General features: G+C 40.7%; 1 protein-coding gene across 1 annotated transcript in view; it reads left to right on the top strand.

Moving 5' to 3' along the window:
- The window catches only part of COL6A5 (collagen type VI alpha 5 chain), a 94900-nt gene that overhangs the window by 29113 nt on the left and 45771 nt on the right, over positions 1–20016 (top strand). The window contains 17 exon segments of the mRNA XM_090284944.1: positions 13–66; positions 1825–1896; positions 2239–2265; positions 2371–2415; positions 2504–2557; positions 4385–4447; positions 5096–5161; positions 5569–5622; positions 9237–9272; positions 9692–9754; positions 11167–11229; positions 12260–12322; positions 13909–13971; positions 16246–16296; positions 16418–16453; positions 17838–17900; positions 18959–19021. Of these exon segments, the coding sequence (XP_090141070.1) occupies positions 13–66; positions 1825–1896; positions 2239–2265; positions 2371–2415; positions 2504–2557; positions 4385–4447; positions 5096–5161; positions 5569–5622; positions 9237–9272; positions 9692–9754; positions 11167–11229; positions 12260–12322; positions 13909–13971; positions 16246–16296; positions 16418–16453; positions 17838–17900; positions 18959–19021 (936 nt within the window).

Raw genomic sequence — 20016 nt, 5'->3', positions numbered from 1 at the left:
CTTTCCTCCCAGGGTCCTCGAGGTCTGAAAAGCACCACAGGACACATGGGAGATGACGGAGAACCTGTAAGTTTTTGTGACCCCTACACACACATACACAGACACTTACTGATTTTGTTTTCTATAGAGAGCTTTATTGCCTTATAGGAAAAGTGGTTGAGTTTTGTTTATATCTATTTTTTGTAGTTTGGGGGAAATGGGTGGTTGCTTTTCTTTTTCATTTTTCTTGTCTGACTCACAAGGCACTTGCTAAACCTATTTGGAGGGGAGAGAAAGGGAGGGAGCAAGCTTACGTGTTTTCGGCACACTTTTATCGGTGGCGGGGAGCTGGACATGCTCCTCTCTACCCCCACACAGTGCTTCGTACATGGAAAGGGAAACAGGCAGAGCAGCCAAGGTATGGAATCAGGGTCACATGGTTCACAGAGGTTTTCGCATCTCAGTCTTTGACCCTAAAACCAGAATGCTCATTTGGCTCATCAATCCAATGTTGAAAATGGATTTGGAGGAACTGAACCCACATGAATTGCTCCAAATTGGGGTGGGAAAAGTTCAGGAAGCATCCAGCCTGCATCTCCATATCTTTAGAATCAAGGGCAGCTCCTCATCTGGGAAACAAGTTATGATTAAAAGAACAGTGTCTGGATCAGACAGTCAAGGGCTGACCTAGATGTGAAAACTTAACAAGATACTGAACTTCTTGACCTTCAGTCTCCTCATCTGTAAACGTTTATGAAGTCCTCTAAGACTGTAGTTTACAAAATGAACACTTAGAGGAGTGCTGTAAGCCACACACCCTGTACCTGCAGAGAGCTCTTGGAGTCCACCCAGTTAACAAAGAGGGATTTGAGTGTGGCGACTTATGTCATGCTGCTGCCTGGCTGTGAGCCCATAGCTGGCTGAGAGTCCAGTCAATGGGAAGCTGGAATGTTTCAGCACTTCTCAGCAACCTGTGGCCACAGGCCAGGCCTCCTAGTTTACTAGGAGTAATCCTCAGAATAGAGAAAGCAAAACAGGGGAGAAGAAAATCATTTCTCCTCTCACCTACCAAGAAGGGGAGAATTAAATTCATTGCTAAAAAATTATTTATCCATCCAGTAAACCCCTTTAGCACCTGCTGTGTGCCCAGATTTGAGTCAGCCATGAGGGACACAATGGGGAAAGAAACAGTCAGGGGTTCCTGCTCCCAAGGAGAACAACATTGTCTTTCTTGAGATTCATTTTAGGCTAGCCTTTATCTGTATTTAAATATTTCCTGGGAGAAGCTGGATTGGCGGGAGATGCACAGGTCAGACCATGAGTGTTCTTCCTACACGGCTGGTCACACTTTGGGGATCTTTAACCTGGTGGGCCTTCCCATGAGTACTAGCTTAGACCAGTGTCACTTCGCATCAACTGCTTCCATCAGCCCCAGTCCCCTGGCACTGACTTGCTTCCATATCAAAGCCAGGCTGACTTTTCCAAGAAGCATTAAGCCCCTGGACAACATGTCAGGGCCAGATGTCTTGCCTGAGTGTTTGGAATGTGGCTGGAAGGGGACGTGACTTCTGAACCCTTGGCAGTGCTGTGTGATGAGGCCGTGAAGTGGCTGAGCTCACCCTGCACCTTTGCATGACCTTGGATCTGAAAGGAAGCCCTGAGGTTGACAGGGAAAATCTTTGACTAGGAGGGAAAAGCAGAGTTAAATAAATGAATTTGTGGGAGGATGTGTTTGTTTAAAGCTTGGAGTGCCCATGTGCTTTAGCTTCTCTTTCAAAAAGTAAACTGCTGGTCGTTTCTGGCAAAAGAATCACTTTGGCTACCTGTTTGGGTATGTTCTCTTAGGGAACTCGAGGAAAAACTGGATTCCCAGGAGATCAAGGGATTGCAGGATGTCCAGGGCAATTGGGTCAAAAGGTAAGGCTCTGTTGGAAATGTTATTTTAAATTCAGCACATCGACCTTGCCCTCTGTCCTTCATTCCTTCTCTCCCTCATTTTCTGTCTTCATTTTCCCTCCCTCATTCCCTTTCTGCAATTACATGTCAGTTTCATTATCTGCAGATTATTTCTATTAGTAATCTCAGATAGATTTGCGCATTAATTAAATTCTATCTATAACCTCTTTGTGGTTGTAGAGCCTAGAGCAACTACAGAAATAGAATCACTGCCTTTAGGGGGGCAGCCCCTTCTTGATCCAGCAGTCTGGGATCCACATTCTATCTCTAATATGTCATTGAGAGATGTTTACTCTTTTGCAGGGGATCAAAGGACTTCCTGGAGATAAGGTACTGTAGTTTCTTCTCAAATTGCATGTCCTCATGAGATGAGTTTCCCAATAAGCATGTGGCAGAGCTCTTGTTGCCTGATTGCTGCTTGTGGTTGTCTCTCAGGGAGAACAGGGAGAAGATGGGACTGATGGACTCAATGGGGAAGAGGTAAGCCATTTTTCTTCAAGTACCATAAAATCAGCATAAGGTTGATATTTTTTTTAATGGAAATTTTGTTTTCCTTGTCTTCTTTTAGGGATTTCATGGATTTTCTGGAAAAAAGGGAGAAAAAGGTGATCTAGGATCTCAGGTAACACTTTTCAGTATATCAGAGCAGAAGAACTTGGTGATGGAGGTAGTCTTCGTTGCTGTGTGTCAGTGGTTATTAGGGATAAAACTGACAGCTGACTTAACACAATGAAGGCCTTTTAACACTGAATAGATGCTGCATTCTACTTTGGAGCAAATGGGTAACTGTAATTTGCAAGAATTTCCAACTAGAAATTTCAAAGCATACAAGGATCCTCTATGGGCATGTTTTGCAGAAGTCTGAAAAGGAATATGAAACCTGCTATCAGCTTTCATATTCTCCTTATTGCATCAGAAAAAACAAAAGGCAAGAAAGAGAAACAAAATCATTTCAATAATACTCATTCATTAATATGTGCCTATTTAGTTCCAAGCAGCTCTGCTTTTCTGTTGTGATACATATTATTTATCAAATATTTTTGAATACCTGAGGTGTGCCAGGCACTTAGTTATACATGCTGAAGAATCAGAAATGAACCACACTGTCCTTATCCTCAAGAATTCTACTGTGTAGTTGGGGAGACAGACATATCAATAGCTAATAGCAATACAGGATGTGATTGGGACCATATTGCAGGCATCTCCATCGGAGTCCAGAGAAGGGTCCTAACTCAGCGGAATGAGAAAGGAGTTCAGGAAATCCCCCTGGAGGAAATGGTCCCTGATCCGAAGATGAATAGGAATTAGCAAGACATGGGGAAAGGGCATTACAGACAGAGGGAACCACATAAGCCAAGACAAGGAGGCTTGGGGACACTGCAGCTGTTCTGCCTGGTGGGAGTATTGGAATCACGGTAGAGGAAGGTCAGGTTTAAGAGGTGGTAGGAAGAGATTGGGAAGGCTTTGATGAGGCATGCAGATGAGTTGGGCTTTTAACCCTTATGGAATAGGGAGCCTTTGAAAGATTTTAAGCAGGCAGATCACAATTCACTTGCACATTAGAAATATTACTTGGCGGTTGTGTGGAGAATGTGTTGGCTGTGACACAGAAGCAAGGCAAAGATGAGAGGTGAATTTGTAAGAATCAAGGTGAGAAGTGATGAAGGCTTCAGGCAAAGCACTGACAGTAAGAACAGAAATCAGACATGTTAAGGACATGGCAGACCTGGACTGAAGTGAGCACCTAATGTGCACAATTTAGGGAAGCCCTCATTATGCACACAGAGAGTGCTTCCCTAGATTTTGCACCATGAATGATTTGCTAATTTCATCCTAGTTCTGGCTTCGGGACATAAGTGCTCCAGATCTAGGTGACTAGAGGAGAAGGAAATTAGGAGTCAGTCCAAATGCCTGTAAAGATCGTGGCATAGGCAAGGTCAGTTGGAAAAAAATGAGTTTGAGGTAAGAATGGAACATCCCTGTAGAGGTTTCCAGTTGGTAATTTAATTGTAGATGACAGAAGTTGCTAGACTGGCTGGGATGTCTAATCCAGTACCCAGTAGCAATATGTGACTATTAAAGTTGGATTATTTGAAGTGATAAATTCTGCTCTTCGGTTGCACTAGCCATATGACTAGTGGCTACCATATTGGAAAGTACAGCTCTAGACCATTTCCATCACTGCTGAAAGTTCTATTGGACATCACTATGCTATACTATGAAAATTTTTCCCATTTCTCAGCCTCTCTACAGATCATCCAAACCATTGGCTTAAAACTAGACTTAGTTCTGCTTGAGAAGTCTGAGGGAACCTGGCTGGGATAAAAGAATGTGGATCATTTTATCTGAGTGTTTTCCTCTCCTCCAAACACATGCCAACAGTTGACATTTTAATATCATTATAAAACCCTCCTACGAGCTTACTTAGAAACTTGTTTTATTTTTTCAGGGCAGCCCAGGTTCCAGAGGTCCCCCTGGGGAATATGGGGAGAAGGGCTTCCCAGGGGATTATGTAAGTTACGAGGGCCCCGCTGGCTCTGCATTTCTTGTTGTTTTTATTTTGTTTCCCTTGTGTCTCTTGCTAACTTGTAGACAAAGGCTTGTCTTGGGAGTGGTGAAGTAGGTTGACTGAGGCTTATTTGCTTGGGAAAAATTTGTCTGCATCTGATTTGGGCTGATTACATACAAACTTCAGAACTGAGAACTAAAGTTCCATCTTATTCATCTTTATGGTGTGTTGAGACTCAAGTTCTTTTGGAGGGGAAATTCCCATAGTTTTGCTAATTGGGCTTCTGATCTTGCAGCTTCTCTTCTTGTAGACTTGATTACAGAGGAATCTTACTACATGTTTGAGGGAGTGGCATAAGCATGTTTGGACTAGTTCATCAGTGAAGCTGCCAACCAGAGAAAGACAATTCTCCACGGCTTCGACACGCCCTCTTGTAATTCATCATTTATCACCAAGCCCCCTTCAAATTTGGGCAACTGTTACTTTCATTTTTTCAAAAATCTATGCGTTTCACATATGGAGGATTTTCTCCCACCTCTCATTATTTAATCCAGGTTACCTTCGTACTTGAACATTGTATCATTGTACAAAAATAAAAATAAAAAGCTAATCTTTCTTTTATTCTAAAATACTTTTTACATCTTCCTCTAGGGTGGTCTCGGACAAAACAATGACATCCAAGGACAACAGGGCTCCAAAGGAGAACAAGGAAGACAAGTAATTGGATCTGTTTTACATATGAGTTGATTAATTCTGTTTCTGAGCTGAGGCGTTCAAAAAGTCTAAATTAAATATTTAATAAAATATGTAATCCCTCTATAATGGAACAAACACCCTTAAGTTCACATTGAAAAGTGCCTTATGTCTGTAGTAGGTTACATTTCTAGGGGCAAAATTATTGTTTCTGGCAGATGACATATGGGGAAACTGGGAGTAGCCTCACATGCTGCTGTACCATTTTCCTCTTGAGTGGATATATAACCAATGGTGTTGATATGCAGAAAGATTATAGTATGACACTTTAGGTCTGCTGTTTTAATAGTGCTTGAGGTTTTGATGCTGATGCTGTTGTAATTTATTTAGTATCTTTGCTTTATGATGTTGGGAAACTGTTGTATTTCTAGGGCAGACCCGGACAGAAAGGGACACAAGGCAACCGCAATTCCAAAGGAATGAGGGTAAGTATTTTTATGGATGTTTATTTCTCCTCCTTATCACCTGAAGATGCCACAGAGGCATTCAGAATATTTGTTGCTGCAGAGTCAGCTAATCCAGGGCTGATGCATTGGCACTATTGACATTTTTGGCCAGATAATTGGTTATGAGGGGCTCTTCTGTGCATTAGAGAATACTTTGCAGCAACCTTGGTCTTCACCCACTAGATGCCAGTAGCACCTCCTCCCCCTAGTTGTGACATCCAATAATGTCTGCAGATATTGCCAAATGTCAATGGTAGATGGTGGAGGGTAGGGTGGGGGCAAAATCGCCCATGTTTGAGAACCACTGTGACAGTTTGCTTATTCCTTTCTACTTCCCAAAAGCTTTTGAATGTCTTTGAAGAGAGTCAATGACTTTAATGCAAAAGTCCTCCTCCAGTAGCTTAGCACTTTTGGGCTTATATATAAATGTTACAGACTGGGTAGATGCTCTTCATATATGGCCAGGGGAAAGAAGAAACAGCAAAACTCTTCCTGAGTGAACCCAAACACTGGCAATTAGTGGCAATCTCAAGATCCTATTGTAACTTTATAGCATTTCATGTGAAATCAAGCCTGAAACAATAATATTAGATTTTCCCTTCTTTTTAAGGAAAAACCAAGAAATAACTTTTCTCTTTGTGGACTACTAAAGTGAGAGATGATACTTATACCCCTTTATCACATTCTCAGAATGGAGATCCTAAAAAGAGAATAATGTACAATGTCCTAGATGTAGCCCTGAATTTTGTTCAAGAGGGAATGGAAAATACTTGGCTTTCTTTTTTGTTACAACCTTGGAATCTTCTCATCACTTAGAAGGCTGGAGCTGACTGCCTCTCTCTTCAGGATAGATAGTGGATAAACGTGTTTTTATTTTCTCTTGCCTTTGTTTATCTTGAATCATAGTTCTTAAGGCAAAGGAACTACAGTAGGATGGCTCAGTCTTCCCAGTGCTTCCGGTGAAATTCTTTGGGACTTTGCCCTCTTTTCTACACAAGAGAATTAAAATTAATCAGAAGAAGCAAGAGAGCAGTGAGATGCACTAAATGCTACAAATTGTAAAGCTAAAAATGTATTTTTGTTGGTTTAAGAGAAAATAGTTTTAGTTTGAAATAACTTTATAATTCCCTATCAACCAGGAACTATTTTTTCGTGGCTTTATTTATTTTTATTCTTTATTTTTAAGTTTAACTTTATTTTTATTGGTGACACTATTGTAGATGACTTTTTAAAAAGAGATCCTAGGGCTGGAGCAGGGGATTACTACTTGGATGCACCAGCTAATTACTCTAAGTCAGCAATTTTCAACTGGTTTGCTGCAAGAATTTTTAAAATATGTGATACCTGACCTTTTTCCACTTAGATTGCCAAATTAAAAATGACAACAGCCAAAGGGACAATAGGCACCTGATATGAATGCCCTGTCTTGAACCATAAATATATAGGTCATATAATAGAGTCACCTCTTATTGGTCATGTCGCATAATAAGGTTGCATCTGACTGGTTAATTTTTGGTACCAGAAATCCTTATATACATGTATAGACACCTGATTTTTTAAAAAGTCACGTTGGAGCAAAAAGGATAGGTAATTACTATTTTTTTTTTTTTTTTTTTTGTAAATCAATAAGAATTATACCTATTTTTTTGTCGGATGCGCAAAAAATATAATAGATTTTTGTTATGCCACAGAACTTCATAGCAAAGAAGACCCGTGGAATCCCAAATGCTGTGCACTTGAGTGCTTTTTATGTGCACTGGCAATGTAATGAGTTTAGTAATGAGTTTATGTGTGCCAGGAGATGGAAAAGGTTGAAGATCGCTACTCTCAGTCACCCCAAGGACAGGAGGTTCTCCACCTTCCTCTTCCACTCATCTACATCCTCCTATGTAACCTCTTTTCTCCAGAGTCTGGGCTCCTAACCACCCTGACTGAAGTTTATTGTGCAAATGCTCTGTGCACACAGGCTAGAAAGGGCAGGGTTGAGCTCAAGACTGCCTGAATGCTAGGGACACCCCCCAACCATTGTACAAAACTGTCTGAATGCAGAGTATGCTAAGTCCTTCCTTTTTAATGGAGATAGAATTATGACATCATAGAAACAATAGCCTCAACATGTCTTTACTGTTTCTTCTTTGCTTTCATATGCCAAGAGCTCTATTGTCAGTCACATCAAGGTACAAACAGCTGACAACTGAATAATGGGGTCCTTCTCCCAAGAGTATTTGCATTTTAAAAGCAAAGAGTACCAAAACAGAACCAGAGTCAGGGAAACAGGGAACAGGCTGACAGTGGCCAGGGGGGAAATGGGAGGGGGATAATGGTGGAAAGAAGAAGGGACGAGTCAAAGAACATGTATGACTGACCCATGGACATGGACAACAGGGAGGGGATTGACTGTGGAGGGGTGGGGTTGGGCAGAGGAAGTCAAGGGGGAAAAATTGGGACAACTGTAATAGAATAACAAGAAACAGAACTTGAATGAATACAGAAAGAAACCAAAAACCAGAACAAAACAATACAAAGCAAAGAGTACCTGAATTAAGGGACACAACCTCAATGGAGGCATTCTAATCATCAGCAAACCTGGTGGAGGTGGTATTTGGTCAGGTAATTTATTCTAAGGAACTTCAGAAGGTGGTCAGCCTTTTGAAATAACAATTCCCACAGCTTCCTTTCTGAATGAATGAAGGAATGAAGGAATGAGGGAATAGAGTTTTTTTAAATACTGTTTTGTATCTAAAGTGATCATAGTTGTTTATCATGACACAAAGTAAATTGGTGGTTGAGCTGTTCCATGGCTCTTTCAGAGAGGCAGGGCTCGTAGGTAGGGAGGTGAGGGTGTGAACCTTGTAGTTGCTGTTTGAGAAAAAAGAAGTTAAGAGCTGGGACCTGAAACATCTTCTAGCTTGGCTACTCTCTGGAAAGGAGAGGATGTGGCCAAGACAGCCACTAGGTGGAGAGCTGAGCCGGCAACACAAAATCGCTTCTGGGTAAATGCAGACTGATTTCAGTTTCAGAGATGAGCCATCTTTTCTCAGATGAACCTGGAAATGCCATTTGGATGGCAGTGTGGTTGAACAGACCCCATCAGCCATTTCCTCCCTGTAGAATTCCACAGGGAGCACTGTATCTAACAACTTTTACTCTTCCCCAAGACATAGTCAGGGGCCCAGGATGGAAAGATGGGTGTGGCACAGGTTGTTCTCACACAGGAAGCAGATTAACAGACACTGATTAGCAGACACTGATTAGCAGACAGTGCTTTGTGGGGTTTGCTGGAGAGGAAAAGGGGAAGAGAGGTTCATCAGGATGATTTGATTCTCCAGACAGCCTCCTGGATCATCATCAGAGGCTATCAGACTAAAGCGGGGTCTATAATGACTGTTAGATTGGTTTGCAATCAATCCCCCAAATGTTAATTCATAACAGCCTGCCTCATGAAAACTGGTCTTCGGAAAGGGCCTGAAGAAAGCCATGACTTGGAGCTGCTCGTTACGTATGTGTCTATCAGAGGATGAGGAGGCTGATTTGCCTCTAAGGAATCGCCATCCGGGCATCCATACACTAACACTTTGCTTTTTCTCTTCCAGGGAAGAGAAGGCCAAAGGGGGAATCCCGGTACCCCGGTGAGTATTCTCTGTTTCCTGTTCTCTCTGGTAGATGAGGCCAAGGAGATTCTCACATGCAAATGCACTGGGAATGAGTGAGCATTTGACAAGGATGTTGTAGGAAGTGTGAGCATTGGACATGATTCCTCCTGATGAGAATGGGGAGGAGATCAGTTCAACGGCCAGGAACAGGACGGGCCTGAAGTATGGCAAAGCCTTCTTCACAGACACTTCAGAGCAAAGAGGACCCGTGCAATCCCCGATGCTGTGCACTTGAGTGTTTTGTATGTGCACTGGGAATGGACTGCAATAGAGTAAAATTTTTTACTAGAATAGGAAACAACCTTTGTGTACCGTAGTACTAGGTACTATCAAGAGAAGTTCTAGATGGGAACTATGTGAAGAAAAGCTTTATACTGAAAACTCTCATTCATCAGGGGAAGCCGGGAAATCCTGGACCTACAGGTCCCCAGGGAGCTGAAGGATTACAAGGCCCACAGGTGTGTTGGAATATTTCATAAATATTGATGAACAACGCTGAGTTGTTCTGATGGGAAGATGGCAAGTCGTTCTGTATAAAAATAACTAAGAAATTTGTAATCTGCCCCCACCTTCCCCATGGTACATGTCTCTGGAATTCTCCATTTCCCATCACAGTGTGGGGGCGGGGGTTGCTCCATCTAACCTACTCCTACATTTGCAGTCATGGATAAAGTCATGCTCTTGTGCTCATCTGGTATTATGTCTGTATGTATGTAATAATGAATTATTAGGACCTTAATATTATATTAGTAATCAATGTCAGGATCAAAAAAATTGAGTTTCCTTAACTGAGGCCCTGCAGTCAGGCTCCCATGAAAGCAAGCTGGGAATTAGAAGCTGTTATTCAACTCACCTAAAGCTAACTCCATAGGGGTGACAGCACTTTGGGAATATCACTAATAGGGCTTTATGTGAGCCATTTGTATTTTTTCTTAGTCATATCATTAGTGAAATGGGCATCTGAGCCAGAGTATGTCTGTCTCTCTCTTCCATGTCAGAAAGATGCTAGGGTCATTCCCAGAGAATGGCTTTGTAACATGCAGGTTTTTCATCACCATCTGGAGTCCACTTTAAGCCAGAACTTGTCTGGGAGGGCCTGTGTAGATGGGTCCATTCTAAGACCTTCCCAAGAGTTCATTTTTCTTCTAGAAAGTTCCAGATTATTAATGCTAAGATGGAATTTGGGATTCTCTTGAGTTGGTCTGGAGTCCCTGAACCAAACCACCAGGAAGCAGGTCCCCTAGATTAAATAACCATAAGACCAATGTAGATCCATCCCCAGGCCTTTCGAGGAGAGGGGTGACATTACCTCAGCTGCTCCAGGGTCCTGATACTTTGGCAGTGACTCAAGGCTAGCCCTTTAGTTTTCCTTCTGGTAGAACCATAGGAGAACCATGCATTTGATGGTAAACCTGGCAGAAAATGTGCTTTAATTCCTCTGATGGTGTCTCTGCTAAAATGTCCTTTTGTGCTAACCTGAAATGATTTTGCTTTCTATTTTACACATTGAAAACACTTTGGCCCAGGAAACCTGTCCCATAAAACGAGCTGTTTAACCATTGTTTGTGTCTTATTTCCTTCTTCTGTGGGTTTAATGTCTCTCTTCAGTCTCTTTTCCATTCTCCCTGTCAGTGAGGGATGAAGGTTTTATACCCAAGGTGGGAGTTCCTCAGTAAGATCTGTACTCCTGAGGCTGGGTCTCTACTCAATTCCTTTCTAACCAATGCTTAATCTGAGTGTGAAAAGGCTGCTGAAAGGGTTAGACCATGGCTTTTCCATGCTTTAACATGGGGACATTTTAAAAGCACACTTAACGAAAGTAAGTTCTCATGGACTTCATTGCACTGTGTTTCTTTTGTTACCACAAAAGGGGCCAAATGGAGTTCCTGGCGCCAGAGGAGAGAAGGGAAGCCAGGGGCTTAAAGGACCTCAGGTGAGTGGCTCAGAAATGTTAGATGCCTCCAATCTTTATTTCCTCCTTAGTTCAGAAACATCTTCACATATAGTTTATTTTATATTGTCTGCATAGGGAGTATTTCATTTTTGGGTTAACTCAGGACAAATTTGGGACAGGTGTTTAGCATAGCTCAGAATCCTTGTGCATAGCTTAAGCACTTCCCTTTCTCCTCCACTGGGGTTTCATACAGAAAGCACAGACCCATTGTATCAGCCTGCGGAAAGCATTTGGCCGAGTACAAATCTTGCTGACTCATGGACATTTCAAAACCTAATACATTATTCTGGTTTTTCTAACTTTTAAGAATTCTCTGGACCATGCAAATTTCCATCCACTGTAGATCTTTGAAATCACCTCTAAAAAGATCTATTACTACTCAAATGTATTTAATTCCCAAGTTCAGCTTTGAATTCACCCTCTGGATCTATTTGGTTCCCGAGTTTCTGACAATGAGTAATGAGAATTTAGGTGGTGAGGGAATCATATGAAAAATGTTCTGAATCTGTTCAAGTCTTCCACTCAGCTGGTGAGAGTACAGAAGGCTAGGGATACCAGCGTTTGCTCAGTTCTCTTCCTGGCATGTTTGTGGAAGATCGTTTTGCCTGATTAGGAAACTGAAACACACTCAGCAAGCTGTTTTGCATGTGTGCACAGTGCAGTGCACATACGTGCCGATGACAGGGCATTGTCTTGTTCTAACAAAATCAGTGCATTACAGCTCATTTGCCGTTTTCAGAAATAAAGTCCAAGGCACCTTTTCTGTTTCTCATAAGGCCCCATGTGGACAGTGGTGTCCTTGCAGATGAAGACATGTGGTCCTCCTACCAGGACTGTAGCCTGAGTCCTGGTTTCAGCCCAGACGTCTCTCTCCCCTGGGAGGCTGGGTTCCTTATTAAGAAAGCATCAGGGAGTTGTTGGAAATGACATGAAGAAAAGCAGACCTGATCTAATGGGTTTTCTAAGAATTGCTGCAGCGCCAAAATTACCATTTTCTATTTTCTTTCAGCGTTCTCCTGGGCCAAAAGGAGCTAAGGGGAATGTTGGAAGACCTGGGCTTGTGGGGAAAAAGGTAGGTGTTATTTTTATAGGTTTCAAATACTGAGAGGAAAACTATTTCCATTTTTTTTTCTTGATCTTCATGTTCATTCTTCACATGTTTGAATCCAGGCACCATTAACCACCCATCAGCTTTCTGCTAATAGGTTGATGGGATTTTTAAATTTTATTTGTTTATTTATTATTTATTTATTAATTTAATTACTTATTTCTAACTTTATTGAGGTGATATCGGTTAATAAGATTATATAAGTGTCAAGTTTACAGTTTTATAATACATCATCTATGTATTACTTTTTGTGCTTACCAAAGTTTAGTCTCCTTCCATCGCCATATATTTGACCCTCTTATCCTTCTCCTCTGGTGACAAGCAAGCAAACAAAATAATTCATCGACCCAGACAATAATGTGGTCCTAATACATTCTTTTCCTCCCATTGAGGGTAACTGCTTACCTCTCCCTGAAGCTGCCCCATTTCACTAGGGGAGACACCGTGATCTCACTCATCATAAAACAACTCTGAAAAATCATTTCAACATCCTGTTTTCCTGGATGCATGAGTGCACATGGTGGCAGAGTTGGGCCAAGGGTGGGGGAGGGTCAGAACTCAAATCTACTTGTGCAAGTAGGTCTCTGTTCAACTCAGCCTGCCTTCGCTGAGGTGGCTCTGTTGGAGGTTGTCGAGAGCACACTATTGGCCTTTTCAATATCTCACCAATCTGCTCGCAAACCTCTCAGCAGTTCCCTCCCGCAGGGCCAGCTCAGGGACCTGGAACCTGCGCGTTCACATAGCAGGCCTATCTTGGAAGGGCTGCATGCTTGGTTTAATGCTGTGCAATAAGCTTCTTGAAAGTCTTAATATTTGAACGAGAGGCTTGTGCTTTCACTTTACTCTGAGCCCCACAGATTATGAAGCCAACCTTAACTTCCCCAGGGCCCTTAGGAAAATCTCCAGGCTAGAAAGTAGCTTAGAAGACCCTTTTCTGATTGACCCTATTTAATTCTAAGGCTTCATAGCTCCTCTCCCTCCTGTGTGCCTACCCCAGGCTTCTCACCAATGCCTTCCCTCTACCTGGAATTTTCTCACTCATGCCTTGATCCTTCTTCCAGCGCACACAACTCGTCCTTCAAACCTCAGCATCCATACTCCTTTTTTCCAGGCAGCCAGCCTCCCAGCCCAATGAAATCTAATTTAGATTCCCCTTCTCTTTGCTGTTGTAGCACCCTGAACTTTATTACACAGGCTTAGTATAGTCTATCTGTCTCTCTTTCCAACCAGGACCACACCTATCTGGTTCAATGGTTTATTTTCTACAACAATAAACAATTGTTGCTTGCGCAAATGAATAACTTCCCCTAAATTTTCCATTCTTTGCCTTCCACTTCGGGCCTTCTATAACACTGGGGAAGCAGTACTTAAGTCCAGCCTTGGTTCTGCTGATGTTTTCTGTCTGTTTTGGGGAGGACCATTATTTGTTTTCTATACCCCATCTCCTAACAAGCATTGAGAACTCTGTTTTCCCTTCTAGTGGACAGGCCTTCCTATAGTGGGAGCTGGGTTTGATTTTACCAATCTGACACTCTTCTCCCATTTACTAGGGAGAACCTGGAACTCCTGGGAATCCTGGGCGAGTGGGGAAACTTGGACAGCAAGGAAAAGAGGTATGAGGTGTTGGGACCCTGACCCTCTCCCAGATCCAAGTGCTCAGTCTGGGGCAAAGAGAAGGAGGCTGACACCATCAGGGTTTGTGAAGGCATTTCAGCACCTCCTGGGAAGATGTGGGGACATTTCTCCCATCCCCTGCAGCTATCATTTTATAGCTAGTGTTAAAGAAGGGAGAGCAGCCAGAGGGAAAGGGGGCATCCAGAGGGGGTAATGGATAAATTAGAACAGGCCTTTTCAATATTTTAACAACCAATATGGCCATATAGACACGTGTCAGCTAAAAAAGAGCACCGCCCATTTCTCTCCCCTTCTTGCAAATCTATAAGGTGATAACAAGCAGACGGGAACAGGGCCAAGAAATGGGCATCTGTTTCAGTGGCTCTAGCTGTACAAGGGTCTCAACCAATGGAGCATCGAATATTGGAACAATCTTTTTATTCCTTTAAAAAAAATAGTGTTATGCATGGATATTATTTTAAAAACTTACCAAGAGTAAAAGATGGGAAATGGGAAGAAAAACATTACTTATAATCCCACCATTTTGAGATATCTATCATTAACATCCTATAGAGATACAAAAAAAAAATTCCTCTATTTTTCCTATTAACAATGCATTAGGAGCATATTTCCATGTCATTGCATTTCCCCCACAATGTCACTTTTAATAACTTCAAAATATTCTGTTGAATGTATGTACCTTAGTTCATTTGACCAATTTCTTATTATTGGGTATTTAGTTTGTTTTTAGTTTTTCACTGTGGTAAACAGCAACAGAAATGAACATTTTTGTATCTAACTAAATTTTTTTGAACAAAATTATAATTTATTTCTACATGGAAGTTTTGAGATGTACCCCAGCTGGGTCAAAGATTACATACAGATCTAAATAAGGTTTGAACTTGATTGCCAAGTGCCCTTAGGAAAACTCCAATTATATATGCACCCCTGTGTTAGGCAGCAGCATGCTTGCATCAGGGCATTTGTACCAACAATGGCAATTGTCACTTTTTTTTTTCTTTTAGGTAAAACCTTCAACTTTATTTCTTTTTTAAATAAATATTTTATTGCTGTCATATTACAGCTGTCCCAACCCCCCCCCCTTTGTTCTCCTCTGCCCAGCCCACCGTCTCCTCCCACAGACAATCTCCACCCTATTGTCCATGTCCATGGGTCATTCATACATGTTCCTTGACTAAGTCCCTTCCCCTTCTTTCCACCTTTATGCCCTTCCCCTTCCTCTCTGGTTGCTGTCAGTCTTTTCCTTGTTTCCATGCCTCTGGTTCTATTTTGCTCATTTGTTTGTTTTATTCATTAGGTTCCTCTTATAGGTGAGGTCATATGGTATTTGTCTTTCACTGTCTGACTTATCTCACTTAGTATAATACTCTCCAGTCTCATCCATGCTGTGGCAAAAGGTGGGAGTTCCTTCTTTCTTTCTGCTGCATAGTATTCCATTGTGTAAATGTACCACAGTTTTTTGATCCACTCATCTGCTGATGGGCACTTACACTGTTTCTAGCACTTGGCTATTGTAAACAGTGCTGCTATGAACATAGGGGTGCATAGATTCTTTTGAATTGGTGTTTCAGGATTCTTAGGGTATACTCTAAGCAGTGGAATCGCTGGGTCAAAAGACAATTCCATTTTTAGTTTTCTGAGGAAATTCCGTACTGTTTTCCACAGTGGCCACACCAGTCTGTGTTCCCACCAAGAGTGCACTGGGATTCCCTTTTCTCAGCATCTTCACCAGCACTTGTTATTTGTTGATTTGTAAATGGTGGCCATTCTGATCGATGTGAGGTGGCATCTATTGTCACTTTCTTATTTTTATCTTTACCAATTTTAGTGACAAAAAAATAGTATCTCATTACTGTCTCAAATTGCATTTCTTTGGTTACTAGTGAGGATGACATTTTCCCATGTCTGTTGGCCATTTATAATTCTTTTGGGGGAAATTCCTCACCTCGGTCCCTTGGATCAGCTGCTAACTCTCCAGGCAAGTCACAGCCATTGACTTTCTAAGTCCTAAATGACACCCCCTCTGTCTCCTGCAATGTTTGCAAAGTGGAGCAGGCCAAAAACGTGCCAGATGCATGACAGGAAGTGAAGAAAATCCAACAACAAGCATGTTTCCAGAGTTCAAGGTCACTGATAAGGCCCCCTCTACTTGGAAGTCCCCAGTGCTTCTCCCCTGGCATTATAACCTCCCCAGTATAGACTGCAATTAATTTTGAGTTTTGAGAAATTAAAATGAACTGATATGTTCACAGGGAGATTATGGCATTCCAGGCTATGGTCACGTGGGACAAAAAGGAGTAAAGGTAAATATGGAAAACAATTATTTCCTTAATTGATGAATCAAACCTAAATAATACCAGAATAAATGATCATACTTTAGAAGTGTTGTGTTGATTTATTTATGCTTTCTGCTTAAAATTATAGGGCCTAGGAGGATTATCCGGAGAAGTGGGGCCAAAGGTATTGTGCACATGACCTTCTTTTGAAATTACCATGATCTTACCCTTTTACTTGAGAATTGAGATAAGCTTGTAGACCTCAATAAAACAAACAGAAAGCAGGACAGTTGTTTTACCTGAGCTTCATGAAAAAGGACCACACTTAACACTATGAATCTTTAAGTTGGAAGATCGTCCCGTTCTTCCTTGCCTCATGTCCCTTTTCTTAAAAACCCTAACTCTAGTTATCCTCTCAAGTTTAGTCCTTTGTCCTCTTCTTGATTTCTCTGCCACAGTGATCTCATTCAAAGCTTGTCCTTCATTTTCATGGCCTTTATTTCTTCTCACCTGAAAGATTACAATATTCTTCTCATTGATCTCCTGCTTCCCATTTTTTCCTGCTTCAGTTAATCCCGAATACTGCTGTCGCTTGATGTTTTCCCCCAAAGCATAGCCTTAATTTTGTCACTCTTCTGATCAAACATCTTCCAAAATTTCCCATCACCTCCCAGACTGAAATCCATCTCCATGCTCTTGAACCAGAGTAGATCCATTTCAACCAGAGTAGATCATGTTATATCTGTTTTATATACAGAAGTTACGTAATAAAGTTTTCTTTTGAAAAAAGTGTTGTGCCTAGAAGAGTATCTTCCACATTTTTAATTTGTTGTTCAAATTAAAGCTTAAAATATGGATTTAAAAGGTGCCTAATTAAGAAAATCAAATCAACTATAGGAAAAGAGACAATATTTTAATCTTTTTAAAAGTGCTTTTTGTAAGAAGGGGAAGGGCCTAGAGAAAAAAAACAAAAGTGCTTTTAATTGGTAAATTACCAAAAGAAATTCTTTTCTTATGTAGAGAAGTGTACAAAAGGGGACTAGATAAATAACTGTTAGAACAAGAGTTCCCATAGTAGAGAACCAATTTTCTAATTTACTGATAAAAAGAGAAAAACAGCAATTCCTATGTCGGGTTAAATGTGAAATTAACATATTGATAAATAAATGCTAAAATTAGTCCTACCAATGTCAGAATTATTATTTTTTTACCTTCAACATTTTCAGAAATGATTCATAAACTTAGGAAGTAATGCACTATTTAGTATTTTATGTAGTCAATGTTCAACATGTTTTCCCTGATTTTCAAGCATTTTTCCTAGATATTTTTATTAGATAGCCATTACACGTGTTTAAAATAAATTTAGAAAATTTAAAATAGTTTATAGAATATCTAAGTATATCAATGATTTTGTTCCAAATGATAGGAGAAGATGACTTTTAGTCTTTAATATCTGGTATAGTTATAAGACCAATTAGGTTTTAGATTGAAGAGAAATACTTTTATTCTTTCACAACAAATATTTTAACATATGATTAAAGATTGATTTCCTATATCTGAATCCTCAGGGTGAAATTGGTAATCCTGGAATTCTTGGGGCACCCGGGCACAAAGGATTTAGGGGACTAAGGGTAAGTGGCATATAATTCTAGGATCAAACATTTTTCTTTGAAAGACTCTGTCTCTTCTGTTATAATAATAAATGTGGATTATTGTTCCATCCCAAGGACATCTGAAATGTCACTTCCTAGCTCTGATCTTCAACACACCTTCTCAGGGTCTCTGTTTCTACAACTTGAGAGGTGAACTTAATAACATGAAAGGTCATTTTCAGCTCTAAAAACCTACGTTTCCATGACTCTGGACTAGTATAAAGATTTACAGATTGATAACTTGCTGTTCCAAGGATTGCCAGTGTCTTCCAGTCTTTTCTAAGGTACACATGACAGCCCAGAATATTGATCCTGTGAGTGAAAATAAAGCTGACATCTTTCCACTGTGTCCCTGTGGGTTTTCTGACAATTTCACTACCCACAACCAAGGTCATCTGGGATTACCTTAAAAGGAAAGCTGTTGAAATCTTCTAATTAATGAAGTGCAAAGTAAAATGTTATATTTACTTAAAAACAAAATGCTGAGACAAGTGTCCTTTCATTTTAAAGTTTGAGTGTTGTATCAGTAGTCATTATCAACGTGAAAGAGATGCAATTCAACAGTTACTTTCCGTCTGGCTGGATATATTTCATTAGCATCCATGCCTATCACCTTAACATATGGGAATGATGCAGGCCTTTCATGTCCTCTTATGTATGTGGGCAATTATATTTTGTATTTGGCCCTTTGCAGTTGCGAGCTTACTTTTTATTAGATTTCTGTGCACCCTAGTATATTGGCTTTCTTTTCTTTTCTTTTCTTTTTTTTTTTTTTAGCACCAATCCTAGCTTATAACTATTTTAAATTTAAATGCACAGCCAGTGCCAGAGCAAAGCATATCACTAAATGAAGAGGCTAAGAGGGAAATAGATATTTTCCAGTGATTAAGGATGGCTTTTTATATTACAAGCAAGGAATTAACTTGAACTAATAGTTGCTTTCTTTAGAAAATTATTTTTAGTTGTAAAGTCACATTGAAACTGAAGTAGTGCCATGTCTAGATGATGTGGAAAGTAACACATATTTCTACCCATAGCGCACTGTAGGTTTGAAAGGTGTACATGGATCTCAAGGACCTCACGGACCTCCTGGACAGAGAGTAAGTATATCCATGAGAACTAAGTCACATATAGTATCCTGGTTTCTAGGATGTTCAATTGAACGGTCACAGAATTAAGGTCAGAAGCCCTGGGTTCAAGTCCAGATTCTGCTTCCTATTAGCTGTGTGCTCTTGGGCCAGTCCCTGAGTCTCTCAGTTTACCTCTAAAACGGAGATGACCTATCCTGTGCTAACCACCCCAAAAGGTAGCTGAGGAGATCACAGAATCACAAGTGTGCACTCTTTGTAAACTCTAAAGTTCAATGCCAATATTAGCTGTTACTGTTATTTTTTTACTGAAGTTTAAAAAATAAGGAAGTGATTGCATAAGCTTCATAACAATATCCTGGCAAAGTTCCATTATGCTAGGTAAAATAATAGAATTTCTCAAAACCATTCATATTGCCTTCCTATCCTCAAAATTTAAACTTGAGAGAAACTTGGAAATATAACTGCAACTTTCCACTATGATTGCATTGTAAGAGAAATGTCACCTCTGGAAGCATTCCTGGGCAGAGTCAGGCACATCTCCCTCTGATGAAATATCTGTGCCTCTATTTTAGTCTTTCTTATGTTATTGTAATGATTTATTTACATATCTCTCTCTCCTAACAAGCACAGTCAGGTAAGAACTAAAAGTGCCCTCATTTCTGTTCTATATGCAGGACGCACAGGCAGTATTTGTAAGGAGAGGAGAAACTGCTTACCTTGTTCTGTGCTTTGTGAATATGTTTTGACTACCTGAAGGAGTCCTTTAACTTGGGAGTTTATAAGGGAAACAAAAAATGTGGGTGTTTTGTGGAAGACTGAATCCATAGTAGAACGAGAATCAATTACCTATAATGGATTCTCTGATACAGTGTTTTATTTCTTTTAACTGGTAAATATTCTGAGTTAAGTGGGTGAGAAGCTAGTCTGTGAACCAATATCCAATCTGGACTTATCTCTTGTCCAGATTCCGAAGGTCTCGTTGTGGTGTGGGGGGGGATCCCATA

This window comes from Furipterus horrens, unplaced genomic scaffold, assembly GCF_987537825.1.
Source record: "Furipterus horrens unplaced genomic scaffold, mFurHor1.1.pri manual_scaffold_7, whole genome shotgun sequence".
Taxonomy (NCBI): domain Eukaryota; kingdom Metazoa; phylum Chordata; class Mammalia; order Chiroptera; family Furipteridae; genus Furipterus; species Furipterus horrens.
This window is presented reverse-complemented; position numbering and strand designations above follow the sequence as displayed.